The sequence below is a fragment of the Triturus cristatus genome, chromosome 11 (assembly GCF_964204655.1).
Source record: "Triturus cristatus chromosome 11, aTriCri1.1, whole genome shotgun sequence".
In the NCBI taxonomy this organism is placed as follows: domain Eukaryota; kingdom Metazoa; phylum Chordata; class Amphibia; order Caudata; family Salamandridae; genus Triturus; species Triturus cristatus.
In genome coordinates, this window is record NC_140594.1 from 319,070,558 (window position 1) to 319,096,070 (window position 25,513).

General features: G+C 42.4%; 1 protein-coding gene across 2 annotated transcripts in view; it reads right to left on the reverse strand.

Moving 5' to 3' along the window:
• The window catches only part of KSR2 (kinase suppressor of ras 2), a 1,474,574-nt gene that overhangs the window by 593,139 nt on the left and 855,922 nt on the right, over nucleotides 1–25,513 (reverse strand). For both annotated transcript variants that reach the window (XM_085636251.1, XM_085636250.1), the window contains one exon: nucleotides 7,421–7,487. In XM_085636251.1, coding sequence (XP_085492377.1) covers nucleotides 7,421–7,487 — 67 coding nt within the window. The remainder of the gene's footprint in view (nucleotides 1–7,420; nucleotides 7,488–25,513) is intronic.

Sequence of the window (25,513 nt, forward strand, 5' to 3'; positions counted from 1 at the left end):
GCCTTTTTACTCCAGACAAATTCCCTAAACATTGGCTCTAGCTCTTAAAAAAATTCTATACACATTTTTTTAAAGAGTCCTAACTATTCATAACATAAATGTTAGATCAATAACCTCTAACTATTTCCAGTCATCCAATCAGGCCTATAGCATTTATCATTGGCATGTCACTCAGGTCCCCTTTACTCTGCATAAGCTGTGCAACAAGGCAACGATCAGTATACAGCCAAAAACACATCTATGTACATAATTACAGTTGGCAAGACAATATGCAACCCTTCCTAAAATGGCTTAGCAAAGATTTTCAAAGTGCAAATCTTCTTAACGAGGGTTTCTCACACGTAACCAACACAAAAGCACCCGCCTACTATGGCAATATGTGAGTTTCTCTATAACACAATGCATTGGCATTCACCCCTCAAAGCCTTTTTGCTTTAACATATTCTGTTCACAATAAGTTTAGTAAGGTCTACTGCCTTTGTTGTAACATTTCATAATATGACGTGTGAGCATAACCAACTCGATCCAGCTGGGCAGAGCATACATTTTTCTACATGGTGAGATATGCAATTAAAACACTATCATTCATTGGGAGCACTCAACTTCTGCGAATAAAAATCTCCACTCAAGGAAATTAACATTTGGACGGAGCAAAAGCCGCTGTGCTTCTTAAAAATGACTATTGATAGGATTGCTTTAGGACAGGATGTAGCGCATATTGATGGAACTTGCCTATCATAAGGATAGGATGGAGGTGCTCTGTCACAATGTAACAAGATGAAATAAATGAAATTGGAAGTCCCAGAGACCTTGAAGATCCAGACCCAGAAACCTAAGTTGAGAACAATCAGCCGCTGTTAAGGAATTCATCTTCTGTTGGATAGGTTGTGATAACCAAGGAAAGCACATCAGGGTCCTGGTAGGCAGACACAGCTTGTTGATTTTTATTGTTGTTGAAATTAATTTTCCTGTTTCCAATACAGATTATGGTTAATATGTAGATAATGACCTGGAACGTCGATAGTGTATTAAATGCTCAGAAAAAGGCAGATCCGGAGCTCTTTGTGGTTTCTGTGTTTCTTTTGCAGAAAATTCACCTGAGAGCTTCCTATACTAGTAAATGCCATTCTTCCTCCCCTGGTTCCAAATTCTTTAGATGTAATCAGGCTAATGTAAAAAGTGTCACTATCATTATTATTATTATTAATAAACCTACCAAAGGTAAGGGAAGTAAAGAAGCACATGACAAAAAAAGGGCAGAGCCATAATTACTGTTGAAAAAAGGAAGTTATCAGATACTTAAATGTAGAGATGTGTTTATGCATAAAACAAAAATAATAATGTTCTTCTTTGAGCATGCATAGTTCAATTTTTAATATTTTTCAGCTCAGTTTTATATTGTAGGTTGTTTAAATATCGGTTTTATTCCTGACATCGATTTGCACCCTTAATGTAGAGACAGCTGTCTGTTAAAAGCAACTATACAATGTGCATTCACTGAGTTTAAACATACCTTGGGGTTGGTGGATGGGTGACACCCTGAGGTGTTATACGCTTTATTCAGGTTGGCACACATCATATTTCAAAACAAATATGATGCTTAGGTCAGCAGAAGCTTCAATATCAAACTGTCAGGCCGAACCATGTCACAGACCAAATCATTCAACTATTAGGGCTCATATTTTAATACCTAATTCAACTTGATGAAGGTTTCTTGAGCAATCCATCTTCATTTATTCTATAGAGTAAAATACTAGAGTATAAGTATAAAAACCCCGGACATATTGACTCTATTATAGTTTGTGAAGCTTTCAAATTTGATACCATGGGCAAGATATCATCCTTAAGCTTTGCAAGCAAAAGGTGAGTGAAATGAAGACTATGTGCTTAACTAAAAGATGTTTCAGCATATGGGGAATGCACAGGCTTTAACTTGAATAATCCAGCGGAATGCAACATATAGAATTATAGATGAGTAACAGTGAATTATGGGGATGCTTTTCATGAGAGGGGTTCGGAGTGACATCAAATAGACAATGAGAGTGAAGCTTGTTGTCCATGATGTAACTAGAAACCTTAAAGTGAAGAACTGTGTATGGCACCGCCAAAATCATCTGCCCCTGCCCTCAACAACTGCACAGGGGCAGAGCAGTAATGGGAGAACTGGGAGGGCTATACATAACATGCCCTATCCTCTCTGACACAAATGTGAAAAATAAATATCTTACCTGCTATTGTTAACCAAAACTCACAACCTTCCCTGCTTCCTTCCCCCTCATGCAGCTGTGTTTTCTGCTTTCAGTCAAAGGAGACAAGCAGAGCTGCACTGACAGGCTCTCATAGAGGACTGTCAGCCCGACCTGGAAGGCCTTTAGGACTTCATAACAGTTGACAACCAGTTTTGTTATCTACTGTTGTGATGCCATGGCAAGGAGTTATGATTTTCACAAACTGAATAAAACAATAGAGGATTTCTATGAGAGCCATACATAACATCAGGTTATAATTCTAGTAGTAAATTGTTGCGTGCTGTGGTACAAGAAACAATAGATAAAAATATGTCTTAACACTGGGTTAACGAATATGACTATGGTGATAGGACGGGCAAATATTTTGACTAGTGAGCTAAAAAAGAGGCATAGTCTACTATTAGAGAAATGCTTAATTGATCACATACAAACCACACAATATGAGAGGCATGAAAAATTTGGGACATACGTAGGACTTTGAGCACTTTGCCACTGCTAACCAGTGCTAAAGTGCATGTGTTCTCTCCACTAAACATGGTAATATCGGCTCATAGCCAATTGGCTCATTTAATTTACTTATAATTCCCTAGTAAAATGCACCACATGGGTCCCGGGGCCTGTAAATTAAAGCTACTAGTGGGCCTGCAGCACTGATTGTGCCACCCACTTAAGTAGCACTCTAACCATGTCTCAGACCTGCCATTGCAGAGCCTGTGTGTGCAGTTTAAACTGCCATTTCGAACTGACAAGGTAATCCTCAAGCCAGGCCCAAACATTCCCTTTTTATACATATAAGTCACCCCTAAGTTAGGCCCTGGACAACCCAGATTGCAGGGTGCAATGTATTTGAAAGGCAAGACATGTACTTTTAAGTTTTAAATGCCCTGGCAGTGAAAAACTCTCAAATTCATAAATTTGTTTTTCACAACTGCAAGCCCTATCTCTCCCATAGGATAACATGGGAATTACTTTATTACATTTTATAAGTGTAATTCCCAACTGTGAATAGATAAGACTTTTCAAGTTTGGTGTCTCTGGAGTCACAATTAAAATCATAATTTATGGTGAAGTCGGATTATAAATTGCAATTTGGAAAATACCACTTCTAGAAAGTTGGCATTTTCTTACTTTAGCCGTTTGGTGCCTGCTGCCTGTTTCTGATACACGTCTGAGAGGGTGACAGCTGGGCTTTGTGTATTCCCCCTAGACACCCACACACAGTGGAAGCATATGTGTGACTTGAGAGGCCATCCTAGCAGGATGGGAGGGAGGAGTTGGACCCAGCCTCACTTACACCTGAATATGCTGTGTACTGTCCCCACACAAAGGGCTGCATATCACATTGTAGTGAGTCTGGAGTCAGAGCATGAAGGGCAGGACCTCTGTACACTTCAAAGGCCTCTCTTTGAGGTCTCCTCTACTTCAAAGGCCCAACTGGGTATAAGTACTGAACTTCAGACACCACTACTTCAGTACACTTCTGGACCTGTGAAGACTCTGCCAGGAAGAAGGACTACTGTGCTGCTAAAGGACTGTGATTCTGCTGGACCACTGCTTTACTGGACTCCTGCCTTACTGTGCTGCCCTGCTGCCTGATGTTTCTCTACCTGGGTGAGAAGGACTGGACCTGCATCAATTGAACCTAAAGTGGCTCCAAGGGCAAGCTGGCTGGCTTCCTGATCTGAAGTCTCGGGAGTAAAAAGACTTCCAACTTACGTGCTTCTGCACCTGGACTCTGCCGTCTGTGAGCCTGCACTGCCAAGTGGTGCCACCCCAGTCCTAGACCCTAGGAAGTGAGGCCTAAGAGGCTTGCTTCAGTAAAACCCATGCATTCTCTGTCGAACTGGTGCATCGGAAGATAGATCGGACCCAGCGCATCGCTCCTGTTGTGTGGATTAGAACCAGTGCATCGCTCCTGTTGCATGGATCGGAACCAGTACATCGCTCCTGTTGCATGACCAGAACCAGTGCATCGCCTATACTGTGTGGATCAGGACTAGCGCATCGCCCTCAATGCGTGGATCGACACAGACACATCACTTCAGCCCGCATCTTCGACATCCACGCAGCCAGGATCAAGGCACTTTTGTTCAGCAGGCCTCACTGTGTTCCTGTATACAGCCCGTGCTACATTGCAGTCGGCCTGAACTTTTGACTTTGTTCAGGCCAGCGCGACCAGATATTGCAAGTAAGCGCTAATTGCTTCTAAGCAGTATTTTACAGTTTTTATATATCTCAAGTTCTACTGATTGAATTTTTGTTGTTTTGGTCTTGTTTTATTTATTAAATTAAACTCTTTTGTTTAACCTGGTGTGGAATCTTTGTGTGGTGTTTTCATGGTTTTACTGTTCAAAGTATTGCACAAATACTTTACACATTGCCTCTAAAGTTAGGTCTGCCTGCTCTGTGCCAAGCTACCAGAGGGTGATCACAGATTTAAAAAGCCAAGTTTTAACTGATTGACGGAAGGCTATCATAGAATGAATAGAGCAAACCCACAGAGGAATGGGGTTCAATAACCTAAGATCCAAACAAGAGAACCTCCATTGCATCTATGAACTTTAACACGAACAGAGTAAGCTGATGTCAAAAACACATGCGCAGATTAAGCTGGAGCCCATCTTTAATGAAAGTGGGGGGAATTGTAGTACCTAGCAATGTGAACCAAGCAGAGGACTTTTAAGGGCACATGATTCTCAGTTGACCAGTGAAGTTTAACTTGAAGGGGTTTGGCATGTAAAAAATGAGAAGAAACAATGATCGTGTGAGTCGCATGGTTCTACTTCACATGAAGACATGGAGTTAATAATTTGCTACCCCTAAGTAGATTGTGTGGGCATATTCAAGAAGCACACCCAAGGTGGCTCTTACGGATAATCCTCTGCTGTAATTCAAAACTAATATCACCTTTATTTAGCAATGAAGGACTCCAGGAATCATATGGCAGGAGCAGGCTCAAATCAAAATAGGCAAAGGCTGGGTGTTGTTGGACATCCAAGAGTCCTGTAGAGGGAGAGCTATGGCATTACTGCACAGCCATATTTTGTGGGTTCCATTGCCAATCTCCTTCCATATCTATTCAAGTGAAAATCTGGTGTGGAGTACAACCAAGTAATTGCTATATTGTGGGATGTTTGTTGGCCCACTGGCTATAATGGGGTGGCAGAGGGGATAGTCATCCGAATGGTGTTATCCTTGTCTTCACCCCTGCAAAGCAATTGGTCCATGGAGGTAGACCCTTGGCTTTACTACCTACCTCCAACAAGAATTAGAGGCCTCTTCCACATAAAAACTCCTGTGGGGAATGTAAAGTATTCAATACAAACAGAGAGTATCCAATAAGATAGAAACCTCGCCCTAACCTTGCACATAATAAATTGGCAAGAACAGCAAAGCTCCATCTTCATAACCATAAAAAGATTTGCCACTATATTGCACTAGACTAGCTATGAACCACGGTCCCTAGTTATCTCAAAACAGGACTTTGGCAATTCCAGATTGGCAGGAGATTCACAGGCCACTCTCACACCACTGAAAGCAGTGCTGCATTCATCGGCCAGTCTCACAACCACCTCACACCAATTCGATCACATAACCCTAGGATTCAATTCAAATTCTACCACCTATCACACCACAACATAATTCTAAACAATCTTCCATACCCAGCAGATTTGCTCTTCATCTTTTGCAGCAAAAGAAGCCTTAGAAGTAGGCAAGGCAATAATTCACTCTGCAACAGGACATCTAGAAATTCAGCTCTAAGAATTCCAACCACATATCCCAGTGTTTCAAGATCTTCCCTGGCTCCCTCTGGAAGCCAGAATAAAGTTGCAGTTAGTAGACATCATCTACAAAGTAATTCACCCACCATGTCCTGGGTATCTGCAGTCAGCCTTCAAACGTGCAGGTGCCAACAATACCTACGGACTGTATGAAATCTTCATATTGCACTGAAAAATGTCATTACTTCCAGAGTTGATGCTCAAGCCGTCCCGGGGCTGTTCCAACTTTTCACCACTACTAATTACATTTACATGTGGCCTTATACCACGAGGCCTCTAGTGTGAGCTGCAAGCCCGGTAACACTCAAAGGACTTTCTCAAATGACAAAAACGAAATCACTCCAATTAGGACTCCAGTTAAACGAATAGCTTCACTAAACACTCCACATATCTTGGCTTTCTTTTACTGTCTCACTATCCTTTCCCATCACCTCTCTGCCCCACCTCTCTTAACCTTGAGTCTCCCATTCTGAAATCACCGCACCTTCAATAGACTCTACCTGTCAGCAACTACTATCTCGTCTCTAAGCCAGGAAGATGTATTCCTCACAAGACTTTGTTCTCCCATTTGGTTTCTGTGGTTATCACTGCATACAATATACACATTTCAATGCAAATGATGCTTGCTATCATCCTGTTGCACCATGCGCTGATACCTTTGAGTGGTGTACGCAGCATAGGAGTGTATAAATGAATACAGTGTGGGCGGCATCTTCCCTCTGTATTCGTACAACGTATCTGTTGTTTCATTAAAACCCAGTATGACATTTGGAGCTTTCCCTATACACCAACTGTATCCCTCCTGCTTACACAAGCGCCAGCTGGTGCCTTACGAGCAAATTAATAAGTATTAACTTTACTAGATATTGTTGAAAGACTGACTAATTACAATACTCCTGCGATCTAAATTTACACTTCCACTGGGGAGACTTGACATTTAAAAAAAAAAGCAAAAACAATACAAACTTTACATCCAGCTAAGAATGCCAAGAAAGTAATTAGTTGACCAAGAAGAACATGCGAATGAATAACCTATGACATGTTTACAATAATCACACATGTAAATCTACATGTGCACCGTGCATTATCTGATGAGCACAAAGAAAAGCTGGGATGACCACTTTGAAAATGCGCACGGAGCAGTACCAAGAACAAGCCATTGTTGGAGAGGATGAGGTCAGTGATGTGGCTATGAGTTCAGCCCCACTGAAGAGCACAAGGCCGTTCATTTGGGAAGGTAAAGAACTAGTGACGTGAAAAAGAAAACACCAAAGCCGGTGTAACTCCATGAACGCTTATGGGGCCACTCAAAAAGGAATGAGTGAGAATACATTGAATTGTACGAATATAATGATGGTAATGAAAACACAGAAAACATTCCTGACTTACATTGGGTTGGAATTCACTGGATGAAGGATTACTTGGGGTGCTTGGGTTGGTGTCTCAGGCACGACATCTGAAAAAAAAGATCTCAGACTGAGTGCATGAGTGAAAACTTTAGTAAGGAAGAGACAGAGCCAAAGGAACAAGGGCGAAATAGGAAGAACATGAAATTGAAACTGAGAAAAAGAAAACTGTGGCGAGGAAAAGGACAGGAGGAGAATGAAATGGAAAGGGGCTAGAAGAAGGTATATAAAGGTTTCTTAAAGGCTAACCGAGTAGATGGGAGATAGAGACAATAAAAGGCACAAAAGAGAGGTAGAGACAAAAAGAGGACATAGAAGTGTCATTCAAATAGTGACGAATGAAGGAAGGAGTGGTAGGCACAAATAATCAGCACCAGAGAATTAAATGTTAGACAAAGATACTGTATGTGGCATAGAGATACAGTTAAAGAGAGCAAGGGAAAACAAGACAGAGAAAGTACAAACAGAGAAAGAAAAAGTAAAGGGGCTCAGAAATGGAACTAAATTTACATGCCCATATGGTAGAATGGAGCTGAGGGAGAGGAACTGAGATTTGTTAAACCAAAGTAAAAGAACAGAAGACAGAGGGAGGAACAAAGATTACACGAAAGGGGTCCAGAGACCGCATTGACAAAAGAAGGGGTGAGGGAAGAAACAAATTCGCACGAGTGGAAAGGTATTAGTGGGAGGTTGAGAAGTATTGATTTCTTAAGAAGTACTATGAGACAGGACAACAGGTAAGTACGTTTTAGGGAGACGAAGGCGAATATAGGAATGAAGAACAATGAAACAAGAAAAGATTGAGGAAGCATGAATAAAGGACGAAAAGGAGATTGAATAGAAGAGAGAAGAGGGAATGAAAAAGACACTAAAAATGAGGGTGATAAAGAAAACAGGTGAATAAGAGAGAAACAGATAGAAGTGAAGGGAAAGTAAAAGGTTGTGCAGCGAGGGTGAGCATAAAAAAAGGAATGCAGGTCAATACAAAATTATGGGAACAAGGTAGAGGCACGAATTACGGAAGTGGCACCACCTTTCTTCTTTGCCGAGATTCAAAGCAAGCAAACCGATTACATTTTTCTTGGTGGATTATAACTATATCTGATTTGGTGGAAAGTGGCACCTGTCATGAAGATTGGCACTTACCTGCAATGCTGTATTGCCAAGCTAAAAAGGGTGATGGGGAGTCTTAGTGGATGTGTCTGTGCTTATGATTTGCCATCTCTTGACACTTTCTGTACAATAATAATTGAAAGTGGAATATCACAACATTCTACCACCATATTATAGGTAGAGTTTTTCTGTCATTACGGGTGCTGTGCCTCCGTCCCCTTCCTTTTTAAAGGCATGATGAATGTCTGTCAGGCTAAGCAAAGACACTCACCATGTCAGGGTCAGGCAGCCAGGCTCTTTACATACACCAATGTGCAGGCAGATGTCAGCATTAGCCATGCTTTGCCAGGCTGGAGATTCACAGCCCTGAGAGCAGTGATGTCATCAGCATTGCAAAGCCCTGAGAGGTCCTTCCCCATTTGACAAGGGAGACTATCACTGACAGAGTCAGCCCTGGGCACTTCAGGTTTAACCCCTGAAGTGCCAAGAGCCCAGTGTCTATCGATGACGCCTCGTCACAGAATGGGGCGGTGTCAGCAAGTCTCAATGACCCCACCCCATTCTGTAATGAGTTGGGGAAGGTCCTGCTCTCCTTGACTTGCAGATGCTAGGTGTGTGTGTGCACCCTTATGAATGGAATAGTGTGAGGGAGTGTGCATTGGCTCAATCAGAACGCCTCTTCAGGAAGCTTCTGAAAACATGGATGTTCTCTGTTCCCGACAGTACTGTGCTTTCCCTTATATGACACTAGACATGAATGCATGGCCTCACTCTTATTCCCTCGTCTCACTGCTGCTTCTGTCTCGTTTCACTTTTCGCTAGCGCCAAGATGCTCCTTGGAGTGATCGTAGCGCTCTATAAATAAACTCATTCATTCATTCAAGTGAATGGGTGGGCTTGAGTATGTGTGTGCACACTTGTGAGTGTATGGGTGGAAACGAGTGAGTGAGTGTGTGTGTGTGTGTGTGTGTGTGTCTGCCCCACTACTCATCCCGTTATGAGCTGCCACTGATCATAGGACCCTCTTTAAGTACCCCCTCAAATAATCGATACTTACTTTGTGGTCCACTGATCCCAATAGAGCTCTCAATCTACTAGCAAGCTCCTCAAACTCAGCCCTTTCTTAGCACAGACTGAGAAGGCTAGGGATGTATCATAGTCACCTGATGAAATCATTAGAACCAGATTTCAAATGCCGAAATTGGTTGCAGAAGAATGAAAAATTCCTACTATTAAAGTGCTCTTCTTATCCTTGCTGGTTAAGCATTCCTGTTTACCTGCCCGATACCAATCAAATGTTTTATTCACCTCACACAAGAGATACAGAGACAGCGAATAGACCCTGTTGCATGCCAGTTCTTCGAATGTCAGTCCTTGGCCCAATCTCTTATGAAGCACACATTAGTGGATTTGTTAGGATGCAACACGCAAAGGTAAAATACTGGCATCACTCTTCCAGTGAAATGTACTCTGTTTGAAAGTACAACCTACCTCTTAGGGGCGTGAAATTACGTTTTTCCCCAAATAATGTAGAATTAACAGAGATTTGCGCAGCGCTATATTGACATTGCATAGTCTAGCAGAGCTGTTGGATACCTATATGTGTACTATTATTATTTTTTATTTCATATATAGTTAATTAAAACCATTGCATAAAACAATAGAAACAGTAAACAAAGCAGAACGAAGATGAAGCCTCTTACGTACATAACAAAATAATGTAATAAAAAACTTTGCCCATTAAGTTGCTTTAAACGAGGAGTTCCATTTCTTTTCCAAAATAAACCCATGAACTTTACAAGTCAAGCACTGAGACTGTGTTAGTCACCTGTTATGAAGCTTTCACAGCTTGTTTGCATGAGGGGATGCCCATTAATTTAAATGACAATCCCAATGACAAGGGATGTCCTGCCCTGCACCACCCATGGGGGAGTCTAAGAAAATCCGTATATGTATCTGGAACATCAATGGCCTGGCGAACAAGATGGAGGATCGTGAGGTGCTAAACTATCTAATGACATTTTACTTGATCTTACTTCAAGAAACCTGGGAGGACCATGTCACTGAGCTACAGGGGTACACGTCACAACTCATTCCAGCAACAAAGGGATCCAATTTTGGCCATTGCTCAGGGGGACGAATGATATTTGCCTCAATAATAACAATAGGAGCAATTACATTTGAAGCACAAATTGCATCCCCAAGTGACATACATGCGGCAATGACATCACTCAAGTTTAATAAGGGAGATCAGTCACTCATAGTAATCAACAACTATGTGCATCCTAAGCACAGGCTAAAAGCTGCAAAAGAGCTAACTAAAGAGCTGACCAGGATTATAGAAGAGCAGGACATGGAGCACATCATCCTGGTGGGTGATTTTAATCTTCACCTCATTGGGACCTTGTCAGATGATGAACTAACAGAAGAACTAACCACAGTGTGGGGATACCAATTCAAGGCCCAGCATTCCCTAGCAAACCTACAAGAAGTTCAACCTTCCTACACCAAGAACTTGAACATCTAAATATGAGAGCTTTAAATGGTCGATTCAAGGGGGACAATCCACTGGGACCAAACTTTCCACTCCACAACTGTATCTTTTTTCTTAGATTTCACATTTGTAACTCGCCCAATGTTCCACAACATCGACTACTTTAGAATAGGTGACAACGAACAAAGTGATCACCTGTGACAAGAAGTGACATTAAACGCAAACATAGGACAGCTAATGGAGGCATGCAAAATAATTGGCACAGACTATACCTCGGATTAGAAACGGATAAGGTGCAAACTCAGCACAATTGAGAAAATATCCAAAACTGCAAAGTCTTCACTCAGCCAAATAAATGACACATCAGCTCAACTAGCAAAAGCTTGGGAGAACTTTACAACGGCCATTTGGGACAAATTTGCCACCAGGATAGGTAGGAAAACAGGAAAAACAGTGACCAATCTGCCTAGGCAGGTGATCACACCGGAGACAAGGAAACTCAAACACACACTAAAGCAAACATTAAGGCAGCTTCGCAATACTCCACAAAACCCAGCCCTTCAAGGCGACCTGCGGAAGCTGAAGGCACTATTAAAATAGAAGAAATGGAGTAAGAGAAGGCAAAAGAATGAAGAACTCTGTACAAGGAAACCCATGACTCTAAACTTCAGAACAGCGCCAGATTCCGACGGACGATCAATAGGCTCCAAAGACCAAGCCACCAAGGAATAAACTCAAACATAACAGAGGTTACCTGGGTGAAATACTTATATAACCACTTTACAGTAACATGGAAGAGGCGAACATGGTGAAAGAGGATTCCTGTACCATCTAAACAACAAAGGTGTTCTGCCCGGAGGAGAACCAACACAAAAGGCTAGTGAAGTAAAGCACAAGGAACCTTCCACGAAGAGACAAAACCACCATGGAGTATAAGTGGTAGCAAGCCCTGAACCACCATTGGATAGCAACGAAGATCACTACGGAATAACTACAATACAAATTAAGACACAAATAGCCAAAGGGAGGCTAGAAGGAGACCCTGGCCCCAATGGAACCCCGCCAATGCTGTACAAGCAGGACGCAGAATTTTGGAGCAAAGTACTGGTCCCAGTCTTCAAGAATATACTTGACTCACAAGTAATCCCAGAGTCATGGAAAGGATCGGCGAGCAGTCCAATCTTCAAACAGGGCAACAGGGAGAGTGCGTGACCTCCCTCCCCGGGCTTATTTCTGGCCCTGGTGACCCCATCTCCTGGGACCTGGCATTATTTATATGGGGAGGGGAACCCTCAGCCACCCACCCTGGGCCAATATTGACCCCCTTCCCTGGGCCAATATTGGCCCCGGGAACACCATCCCCCATGGCCCGGCGAGTAAATGGTTATTGTTATTGTTATTGTTAAGTGTACTTGTAAAGCGCAACATTCATCCTACCAGGATATCACGGCGCTGCAATATTAAGCAGTAAAACCTAGGGCAGTTTCCTGGGACTTATTGATTATTCTGATATGGGGAATAATGCAGTTTTTAGTTTTTTCTTAAAGATGGGGTAGGATTCCGTGAGTCGGATCATTCCAACATTTAGCAGCAATGTGTGAAAAGGCACGTCCGCCCATCCTGGATAGCTTGATCCGTGTGGTGGCTGCTTTGGCTGAGGCTTGTGAGCGTAAGTTCCGTGCTGGAGCATAGAACTTAATTCTATTCCGTAGAATGAAAGGGCCAGTATTGTGTATTGTTTTATGGGCGATGCATAGCATTTTGAACGTGGCTCTTTGTCTCATAGGCAGCCAGTGTAAGGCTCTCAGGCAGCTTGTGGCTGAATCATACTTTCTCTTATTGCAAACAGCTTTAGCAGCAGCATTCTGGACCAGTTGTAGTTTTTTAAATAAGTAGTCCGACATACCCACAAATAGAGAATTGCCATAGTCCAGCCTGCTAACTAGTAGCGACTGGACTAGGATCTGTCTGCATTCCAGTGGTATCCAAGGGAAGACCCGTTTCAACCTTTTTAGTATGGCAAATCCTTTGCCACATATTGAGATGACATGGCATTTCATCGATAGAGTGGTGTCCATCTGAATTCCTAAGTTTCTGGCAGACGATGTGGGGTTAGGTGGAGAACCTAAGGAAATTGGCCACCAGGTGTTGTCCCAGAGCTGTTTAGTCCCACCAAAGAGGAGAATTTCTGACTTGTCAGCATTTAGTTTTAAATAATGACCATGCATCCAGTTGGATAGCTCTGACAGGCAGTTTTGCAGTCTACTTTTGACGTCATTCTCCCCATTTAGGGTTACCATCAGCTGAGTATCGTCAGCGTAGGAGCAGATATTAATGCCCCATTTCTTGCCAATCGACGCCAATGAGGAGACGTATACATTGAACAATGTTGGGCTCAATGCTGCCCCTAGGGGCACTCCATATTTAATCTTTCTAGGGGTAGAGGTAAAGTTGCCTAAACAGATGGACTGGGATCTGTTTGATAGAAAGGACTCCAGCCAATTTAGGGCTTTACCTTGTATTCCTTTTGCGGCAAGCATGTGAATTAACAGTTTATGGGACACGGTATCAAAAGCCGCTGATAAATCAAGGAGTATCAGGGCGACCGTTTTGCCTTTATCGACCTGCATTCGGATATCGTTCATTACAGCCAGGAGCGTGGTCTCTGTGCTGTTATTTGATCTAAAACCGGTTTGGGAGACATCTAGTAGATTGTTGATTTCCAGATAACTTGACAGTTGTTTTGTTACCAGTCTTTCTAAAACCTTGGATAGAAAGGGGAGCTGTGAAATGGGACGATAATTGGCTGGGTCGTTTATGTCCGCGCCCGCCTTTTTTAGTAGTGGGATAACCGCCGAATTTTTCCAAACTTCTGGGAATACGGCTTGCTCCAGGGACTGGTTACAAACTTTTGTGACTGCTGGGCCAATTATGGGAGTTAGTTGAGAGAAAATATAGTGTGGACAGACATCCCATGGCGAGCCTGATTTGATTTCTGACATGGCTTTGGTGACCTCGTCTTCTGAAAATGGGCCAAAGGTAGAGAGGTTGGCTTGCAAAGTGGAGTCCATCTGATACTCCACAGGGGCCTGGCTGTTATTTGTAAAAGAGGCATATATTTTGTCAATTTTATCGCTAAAAAAGTCACTAATTTTTGTGCAATTTTCTTGTGATGGCGTTAGATTAGATGTAAGACTGGGGGGATTGCAAAGTTCTTTTACTATCTTAAAGAGCTCCTTGGACGAGTTTTTATTCTCTAGTATTTTTTGAGAAAGATAATCTTTCTTTGCTTTGCGTATGGCGGTGTGGTATGTTTTCAGTTGATATTTGGATGTGGCTCTGTCTTCGGGGGTTCTACTCACTCTCCATTTATGCTCAAGTGTGGTGCATTTTCTTTTTTCAATTTTTAGGTCTGGGCCATACCATTTCTCAGAGGTTTTCGGTTTGGATCGGTTGGTTGCGCGAGTCCGCGAGCAATGGTCTAGTGCTTTCTCTATGTTGCCACGCAATAGACAAATTTCTTCTTCACATGTCATTTCAGAGTTGAGAATATAAGAGAAATCTTCCTTAAATTTATCCAAAGAGAATTTACTCCAACATTTAGTAGAGTTAGTCGGTTGAGCTAGCGGTCTTTTAGTCTTTATAGGTAGGTTTAATGTAAAATCTATCCTATAATGGTCCGTCCATGTCAAAGGGGTTATATTTGTAATGTTAGTCTTCGATATGTTAGTAAATATAAGATCTAACATGTGCCCCGCTCTATGTGTGGGGCGAGCTATTTTCTGCATTAGTTGCATAATTTCCATGTCTGTGGCCAGTCGTTTAGTTAGGGGATTATCAGATAGATCGAAATGAACATTGAAATCACCGATGACTATAATGTTTTTATGGTTGAGACAGAATGGAAGGATTTGTTCTAGAAGTTGGGTGCTAAAGTCAATTGTGCTATTTGGGGGATTATAGATGATCGCGCATCCGAGGATCACCTGAGTATTGATGGAGATGGAGATAATTAAAACTTCGTGTTTGCCTAGTTGTGTGACTGTTTCTTGACGGCATAAAAAGCTATCTTTAAATATCATGGCCACTCCACCTCCTCTCTTAATTGGTCGATTGAGATTAATGATTTTGTACCCATTTGGTAGGGCTGCAGTAATATCCGGGGTATTGTGCTTCCCGAGCCAAGTCTCCGTAATGAAAGCAAAATCAGGTTTGCTATCCTGTAATATGTCCCATATTTCGATAGAGTGTTTGGGGAGGGACCTTGCATTGACATAAATACATGTGTAGTCCTGGGTAGGTGTGTCTTCAGGTGAGGGTGGCTCCGGGTAGTTACAATTCCATCTACAGTGACGACAGCTAAAGGGGCCCACGGTGTGGGAGGGTCCAACTTTAGCACAAAGGGAATTGTAGGATGGTAAGGGAGTATTAAGATTGAGCAGCTCTCCACGAGAGTATACCAGCGCAGAGTTGCCTGGTCTATCTGTAGTGGGAGAGACAGGGGTTGTGGCCCCTGGTCCCGGCCTGTCGCGGACGGGCGCAGACGGGCTCGCCTTTGGCGAGCCTTCGGCGCGCATTCGGCACGCCCGCTGCGCTCGTCCGCTGCGCTTCCTGTAAGGACACATCTTTTATGTGAGGAATGAATGGAGGGGCGTGGCTATTGGCAGGGGGCGTGCCCTTCAATCGGCCAATGGCGTTACTGTTTTTGCTAGAGTCACCCGCCCACGTCAGCTGTCAGGGCGCTGAGCGAGGAGAGATACCAGAGATCGTTCGTTTTTTAAAAAAGAGGTAAAAACACAAGTTATACACAATTTAAAATTGAACAGGGGTTCCTACTCCCGGCTGTGCCTCAGGAGAAACTGCTTTCAAAGCGCAGCGCTCGTAATCAGCGCGCGCTTTGTACTGCAGAGGGGCGTGGCTATTGGCAGGGGGCATGCCCTTCAATCGGCCAATGGCGTTACTGTTTTTGCTAGAGTCACCCGCCCACGTCAGCTGTCAGGGCGCTGAGCGAGGAGAGATGCCAGAGATCGTTCGTTTTTAAAAAGGAGGTAAAAACACAGGTTATACACAATTTAAAATTGAACAGGGGTTCCTACTCCCGGCTGTGCCTCAGGAGAAACTGCTTTCAAAGCGCAGCGCTCGTAATCAGCGCGCGCTTTGTACTGCAGAGGGGCGTGGCTATTGGCAGGGGGCGTGCCCTTCAATCGGCCAATGGCGTTACTGTTTTTGCTAGAGTCACCCGCCCACGTCAGCTGTCAGGGCGCTGAGCGAGGAGAGATACCAGAGATCGTTCGTTTTTTAAAAAGGAGGTAAAAACACAAGTTATACACAATTTAAAATTGAACAGGGGTTCCTACTCCCGGCTGTGCCTCAGGAGAAACTGCTTTCAATGGTGGGTGCCCTAGAACCCATCCAGCGCACCTACTGCATATTTAAAAGAGGAAGGGGGCACACAGGTTTGCTCTCCATGTCAATATTGTCCCCGGGGACACCATCCCCTGGGGCCCATCCAGTAAATGGTGGATGCCCTGTATCCCACCCAGGGCACCCACTACATAATCAAAAGGAGGAGGGGAAATGCAGAACCCCTTCTCGGACCAATATTGGCCTCGGGATTCCCATCCCCCGGGCAGTATATAATTCATAGTTGTAGGTGAATGGGTGGATACTGTCCAGAATTCCGGCAGCAAACAGGGACAGGACCCAAATCGGTGGTTGGCACTTCTCCTTCAAGTGGCTACACCCAAGAACCACTTTGTTCAGAAACTTGGTAGAAGTAAAGAAGAAGTGAAGATCTTCACTTTACCAGGACCACAGGGACTGCAGAAACAAATAACTTCAAGTCACATGACCTTAACAAGACCTTTTGCCTTGAAAAAGCCCTTGGCCTATCTGACCCCACGGGCAAAACATGTGTTGGCTGTTTCTTTTTGTTTTTTCTTGGTTCATTAGATCTGCTCCAAATAAATAAATATAAAAACTGAAGAATGTATTTTGGATTACAATACTACAGGATATTATATTCGAATTCTTGGGCACAATATTCTCCTTCTTTACTTCTACAGTATATAATTCATATTTGGGGAGGGGACAGTGTGCCCCCCCCCTGCCAGGTCCCATTTCAGCCCGGGGGCCCGGTCACATTATCAATGGGGAGGAGGGTACGCAACCCCTCTCCCTGGGCCAATACTTGCCCCAGGGATCCCATTACATGGACCCTAGCCAGTAGGCACCCCGGGACATAGCAGGAATCCAGACCCAATAATGGCTCTGGGAGGGGGGCTGCATGGCCCCCTTTCCTTTCCTATCAACTGCCAGGAATGCGGTCCCTGACTTTGAACAGGGCATGAGAAGGGGGGCAGCGCAGCCCCCCTTCCCTATTTCTTTTAAGGCTGGTTCCTGGGGATGGGGCGCCCAGAGCTGAAATTGGCCTGGGAGGGGGGCTATGTGGCCATCTCCTCATTTTAAAATTTGGCTGGGCCCCAGGGGATGGGGCTCCGTGGGCCAAATTTGGCCCCCTCACCATTCAAGAAATCAGTTAGGCCCTAGGGAATGTGGTCCCTGGGGCCTAAATCAGCCTGGGGAAGGGGCGGCATTTCCCCCTGCCCCCTTAATATAACACTACTTTCCTCCCCGGGCCTAACCCACCTGGGGACAATGAAAGCAAGCGCGGGCAACCTCAACACCAGGTCTAGGTGGACAGGGTGTTCATACCCTGTGTCATTTTATATTTTGTTGCCTTTTGTTCTTGAGACTCGGAGGAGTCCAAGCCTCAAGAAGGCTGCCAACACGTCCTTATTGAAGTGTTGGCAGTCAGTCAGATCTCACCATGAGATCTGATGGATCCTCGGACCCTCGTCATCCCTAGATATATACATTTCTTTTTTTTCTTTAATAAACTCAAAACTTCTGAAATAGTTTAGCCCAAATATTAAAAATGAGATCTTTCTGAACCAAGATATAGCTGTCTGCCAACATTGGTGTAATTCCATTAAGCGGTTTGGGCTGTAGTTGTATTTCAAAATCCCTATGGGATATGGCATGGGGAAAACACGTTTTGGCACTCCCTTCTTTTTGTTCTGCCCTTACCTGATGAATCACCCCTAAACTGTCCAGACAGCAGCTGAATTGACTGGCATACTGGTTTTGAAGGGGGGCACAAGGTTCCCTTACACAGCCTTAAAAGGCCCTGGAGACCCATTCCCTAAGGCCTATTACCATAATTAAGCAGAGCCTATTGTAGTCCTGAAAACCCCATCTTGTGGAGCCAAATGCAATAAAAAGGGGAAGGGGCCATGTGACCCCCTTCCCGAGCCTTAAAAGACCCCAGGGACTCGGTCCACCAGGGTCAAAAGCAATAAAAAAGTGGAGGTAGCCACGTGGCCCCCTCCCAAGCTTTATTAAGCCCTAGAAACACCATCCCAGGGACTGAATTCCACAATTAAGGGGAGGGAGTTGTGCAGCCCCCACTCCACTCCCCAAGCCTTATTGGGCCCTGGCGACTCCATTTCCTATTCGGATACCTAGCCTCCTACTTGCCTGTGCCTTCCAGATCTGGCTTGTTCCAGCCTGATCCAATGACACCACCATTGCCTGGGTTTTCCCACCCAGGTTTACCCGCTCACCGTTCTTCCCATCAACTGAAGCCTCGCCCTCCCCAGGACCTATTTAATGCTGCAGCACCATAACAAACACTCCCACAGCACCAATCCACGCTCCACAGTAGGACCTTTCTCCTGCACCCATGGCCACTTCACCTGCCACAGCACACACACCAACCAGCCCCACCACGAATACACCACAGACACCACCTGAACAAAAACATCAACTTGCATGCACCCTTCTGAACACACACTTGAGAAAAGAAAGTGAGTGTAAGGACACAGATATAATTACCCAGTAGTTACCAAAACAGTAATGCATGAAACATTCAAGCATTCCATATCTCATGAAAATGTTGCACACTTTTGTGGAAAATGAAGTGGTCAGAACTAGCATTTAGCAGTTAATATTTTGTAGCTTAATAACAAAGGGTGAAGTCATATTAGTATACTTTCACTTTCTCTCAAGAGTGGGTGTTGAATGTACTTTTTATTTATGGCCATAATGTCAACTGAAGGTGGACTCCATTGAAGAGAAGGAAAAAGAAAAGAAGACATGCTTGGTACTCCATTTTCGATATTCAACACATGGGGCCCTTTTTGTGGCAGAAATGGTCCCAGGTGACAGGAATCAACATAGAAAACTGAGTTCACTGTACTGCACAGGTTATAACACTAGCACTTGATGCAAATGATCCGTTTTTCAAAAACATAAAGTCTGACTAATATAAACCAAAAAATCCTCTAATTTGTTGAAGAAATGTTTAAATCTCAGTGAAAGATTTGTTTTCCAATGGAGAATCCACTAGTGATATTACTAGCGAAATGTCTGTTACAGCTCAACTCTAAATATGACAATAACAGAAAGCTGAGACATTATTTTAAAGATTTAATCGGCGAATTGAAAAATGTAGGTATCATAACATTAGGTGGCAGGTAGAAACATTGATTTATAGTCAGCTACCTTCTTCAATCTTTGCATGCAGTGCTTAAAATAGAAAATAACTGTCATTACGCAAAAATGTCCTTAGTAGGTTACTCCCCTCGCAATTAACACTACCTGTGCTGGTCAGTGGCACGCCCGTTGTACTGTCAATTTCCATGTCATGGTTAATATGTTAGCCTTATTGAAATGAGCAAAGCTTCAAGTATCTATTAGTGGTTTGGCTCAGCATTTTTGTTATTGTAAATGTATGTATTATGTAGCGTCTACAGCCATTATTTCTTTGTATTCTGATAGTCCACAATTTGTAAAGGAACTCAGACTACCAGTACTAGACTTAAAGAAAAGGCATGACTGAACAGATAGCCAGCAAGTCAAGGGCGAAACTGAGAGCTCCTTTTTGCTTTGGCAAGGTGTCAATCTAAATCTAATTTTTGGCCATTCCAATACCATGTTCAGTCAGCATATATGAAATCATTGAATCTTTTATAGGGAGGCTTGCAGAAAGGGGAGTGCTGGCCTGGGCCACCCATGCTAAAATTACAGATAGGAGATAAGCCAGTTGCTCTCTGTACTTTTAAATATGGTGGAGTCTTGGTGATGCCGATTGTGGCTCTAGCTCCACTGCCGTTTTCCATGATAGCAATGCTGATGCAACAAAGAATATATTATCATTATAAAAGCATAAGACGAGGGGCGGAGAAGCCCTCATGGGAAAAATAGGCATATTACCATCTTTCCCAATTAGAATTGTACGTCATTAGAGGGGAATTGGGGGAGCTCAGCTGAGAGACTGCATGAAAGTCAAAATGGTATTACATATATGAGACTTGACAATTAACACATAAATTAGAAAATAGAGTTCTACTTTAATCTTAATTCTATACTAGTTCCAAAAAGATTTTTACCTTGGTGGATATTGACAAAAGTATGGACAAAAGAGGGCACTGTCATTCAGTGGAGATGGCTTTGAGAAGATACTAGTAAAATCAAAAAGGATTTGGTACAATTAATCCCATAAACCTATTTAGAACAAGGGATTACCAAATGTAACAACTTGATAAAAAATTGGAAAATACTACATGCTTCTTCACATGCACAGAACTATAAAATGAAATGGATTACTCAAGGAATTGAGGATTCCACTGCATTGGATTCCATTCAAAGCAGCACTGTGTAAGGAACAAAGGGCCACATGCATGACAGAAAAAGTTTGTGAGTTTCTAATTGCAACGTTATGTGACTCAAAATTAGAAACTCACAAGATGTGGGGTACAACAATGTCCCACACACTGTGTGTGATTCCCAATGGGGTTGCAATTGATCTGCCTCATCAAAATTCATGAGGCAGGTCGCAAATTGCGACCCATTGGAAACGGCCTGTAATCACAGGTATGGTAGCCTGCTCGGGTCAGCAGACCACCATGTCTGTGACTGCTTTTTAAATCAAACATTTTTTTTTAATGCAGCACCTTTTCTTTAAAGAAAAACAGGATTCATTAAAAACAAAATTTAAATAAAGTCTCCTTTTCATCTTTTAAGAGCAAGTAGTGGACATGGGACCACTGCCTACTCTTCAAAAATGTTGGTACCCACATTCACTAAGGATAAGGGGTCCCTTGGGAACCCCTTCTCCTTTGCAAATGGGTTACCACCTCCTTCACGGAGTTGGTAAAATGGGAATGTTTTGTGACCGCATTCCTGTTGCAAAACATTCATACATGCCCCTGCGACTCACTGTTAGAAAGGGATGCCCTTGAAACGCCCCTTCCTAATACAGACTTGCACACCCTATTTTGTGATTCAGTAATATGTTATCAACTCATAAAATAGGGTTAGGACATTGCAAAAGGCTGGTTAGGGGTCATAAATGTCCTAATTCTCCATGTGCGACCACTAAAACTAGTCGTAGATGTGCCCACAGTCATTTCATCGAAAAATAGTAGCAAACACTGAACAGGTACTAATTACAGATCAAAAGCATAAAAAAATTGGGTTAGGAAATTGCATCTCTAAAAAAAGTAGCAAATCATGGGGTATTCACATTAACTAACAACATTTAAAGTAATCAACAAAGACATACTGTCAAAGCCAATATAACGAGTACCTCAAGTAGTGGCCATAAGGATGATGCCAGACAGAGAAACACCTGTGCTACAGAAGCAGGAATGCCCCAACAGGGGAGCCCTCTCTGACTGTTATGCAGTTTCCACTAATGAGTAGGAACTGCAAGTTTGTGGAGGACATAAACCTAGGATGATGCCAGGCTGATTCCATTCACCCCACAGGGTATGTCATAACAAAAACCAGCTAGCTCACAGTGGCTCAGTTGCCCCCCTAAGCTAGACAGTGAGTGAACAGTTCCGACAAATACTGAGCATGACAACCCTATCCCCTCAAGAAACATGATGACAGATCTAGAACCTTTTGCTTTGACACTCGTGTTCTCTCTTAGAGAAATATACAAAGAACACACGAAGTGACGTTTTTCAATATTTATTGAACAAAGTGATTCTTGTATAGAAAATTGAGGCTGCAATGATCAACAGACAGAAGCAGACAAAAGTTTTAAATGTCAAGACAGTGAACAAAATAAAGAGTTCCATGATCTTGCTGAGACAACTTATATATGCATATAACAAGCTTACTCCTACTGATGCAAACCCTAACCTAGGTGTCTAAGGTGTAAACACATGGTCTGCAAAGCATACCGTTTCTGGATGATCCAGTGGTTAATTTGTAAAAAAAATATGTGCCAGGGCTCTTGTCAGGCGGCAGCTTGCACCAGCTAATTTCTCCCGTTAGCGAAGCCTAAACCAGTACCAACTGCTAACTATGAAAGTGGGGAGAGGATGTGGAGTAATTGTCAGAACTGCAGACTTCGGAGCTTGGGAACCAAATTCAAGTCTCTGCATCGGCTCTACATCCTGTGATTCTGGCAAATCACTTAATCTCCCTGTAAATTAATGTGTCCTTAACTAGTACTCATGAAAAGTGCAGGTTTTGATGATTAAATGCTGGTGCTGAGCACCGGAAACCACTGGCTCAAATTAAGCACTGGGATGATCTAACCCCTACACCTGGTGGGAAAGAGTGTAGGAACTGGACACCCATAACGGAGATGTCAGTCAGCTGCTGGACAAAAGCTTAAGCATGCAAGGACCCTTCAAAGTCAGCAGAAGTGACTCCTCTGATTATACTTGAGAAACAAAAGGTTATATAAAGAAAAAGGTACCCTTGCCTTCGACCAAGATTGTGCTCAGGCTGCCATTGTTTGTGTTACACAGATAGTTGAGTCGCCATATGGACGTAATAACAAACACATTTGTAAAACGAACTTAAGGGCCTTGTACACAATGCCCAGGCAGTGTGATAGTGTTCTCATGAAGTTCTCCGTATCAGCAAGGTCAGTGTTTCCAAGAAACTAACCCAAGTGTAACGAATGCAAATGTGTGTCAAAAGAGGATGTGACAAAGTGAAGGCAACTGTTAGGAAAGAACCATGTACATGCAAAATGGCAATATTTCCTACCAGGCTGAACTAAGGCACATGGCACTACAGCATCAAAACCTGCAGTGGCTTTTCATGAGTTTATCAAAAAGATTAGGAAAAACGGGCATAGTCAGGGAATGACCATGAACACGATAAACAGTCTCTCCCCAAAAAAAGAAAGTAGTGAAGATTTCAAACTGGTAATTATCCATGAGGAGAATAGCATATTACAAACAAAATCTACCACTAAACTATATCTTCCTGCCAAAATATTGTTTTCACAATATTAACTGCATAAGTATCATAAAGTTAAGTTTATATAGATTTAGTTTACTTAACTCTGTATTTATGTTCCTTGACAATATATTTTTTCAAAGTTCAATGTGTGGAGTTAAGAATAGTAAAGTTATACTTTCCTATGGATGTATGTCTTCATATCCAACACAGAAAGTCATCTGGCATAAATATTGTGTCCTAAATATTGACTTCATAAAATATTGTCCTAAAGGGTGTACATTTTCTAATATTATCTCTTCAAATGGGTAGATATTTTGTAGACGATATTCAGGACATGATATTCTGAAAATGATATTCTGATACTTCACCTTAAACTCACAACATTGTGAGTCAACCTTCTAGATGCAATACTATTGAACGATAATATTTTGTCACTCTATATTGTAACATCCATGTATTCGTATACATCAATCTCTCACAGTGAAGGACTAGCAGGTGGGTAATTATTCTAACTTCAAGCTCTTAAGAGCTATTAAGAAGAGTATTCTTCAGTTGCTACTCACTATTCTCAACTATGGTAATTTGAATATCAGTCATTGCTTCTCATGGTATTAGAAAGTGAGTTATTAAATTGTGAACTGGACACACTCATGGAGATGTCAGTCAGCTGCTGGGCTAAAGTACTTTAAATGTATGTGATTTTCATCAGGGGTGCCTTTCTTCAAAGGTATGTATAATTTTTAAATCATTGCTTGGGTGTGTGTATTATATGCATTTAATTTTACATTTTCAATCACAAAATTAACATTATCATAAATGTATTTTAAATATGATGATAAATTAATTTAATTTGGACTATTTTATTTGAAGTATTTAAATTGTACCTTTCTTGTCCCTGAACCACAAAAAACTCACTAGTAACATTAATATTCACTCATCTTAAAACACTAAAAACTCTTTATAACCTCATAATACTGCTCATCCATGAACCCTAAAAACACCTTACTACCCCTTAAATCAACTCTTCCCTGAACCTTAAAAATGTCTTACTACCCTTTAACACTACCCATTCCTAAACCCTAAATCCTTTTAGTATCCTTTTACACTATCCATCCCTGAACCATGAAAGAACATTACCACCCCTAGAAATGTAAAATACTTTAAATAATAATAAATTATTGTATAATATTATTTGAAAAAGAAATGTATTTTTTATATAGATTAATTAAAGCAATACATTACAGTTGGGTTAAATGTAAAATAATTAGCTAAAGATTATTAAATAGCCCCACACTACTAAATTGATTTGCTTATAATTAATGCATATATATATATATATATACAATATATATATATATATATATATATATATATATATATATATATATATATATATTGTATATATATATATATATATATGCATTAATTATAAGCAAATCAATTACGCTGCAATAAAGGTTTTCCTCTTGGCTCCCCGTCTGTGTCCCTCCGGTTCTTTCCCTGGTGGAGTGAATCTTCTCTGGATATTTTTCGCGCCATACCCTGGGCGTGATTGGGGGACCCGTCTCACTTTGTGGACTGAGCTCAAGGGTATCTGCTCTGCAGCTTCTGTTGTGTCCAAGGTATTGGAATCAGCTCAGACCCCTGCAACCAAAGAACAATGAAGGCTACTGCGAATGCAGTCCGTGACTGCACGGAGGGACAAGCGTCACTGTAGCTGAGTCTCCGACTTCTATGGACTTTGAATCTTGCGGTGAGACGTCAAGGGGGCCAGGGGAGGACTTTGGTGCAGCAAGGACACTGTGTTATTAAGTCACTGCACCTATGCAAGCTTAGTCACGATCGCCAGCACTCTATTACGAGTTTTTTAAGAGCCGTTAATGAAACGCTTACCTGGTAGCAAAGATGATGCATGCTGGGAAACGAAGTCTCTGATGAGGCAGCGTGTAGGCATTCAGTCAACTAAACGACTCAGCTGGGCTTCCACCAATGGCAGCAAGATGGATCACTGATAAGCTACAGGTGGCAAGAGTTGGTGTTTGGCATTTGATAAAGGGACTCAACCCGAAACGCGTCATGCCTCCTACGCTGCAATAAAGGTTTTCCTCTTGGCTCCCCGTCTGTGTCCCTCCGGTTCTTTCCCTGGTGGAGTGAATCTTCTCTGGATATTTTTCGCGCCATACCCTGGGCGTGATT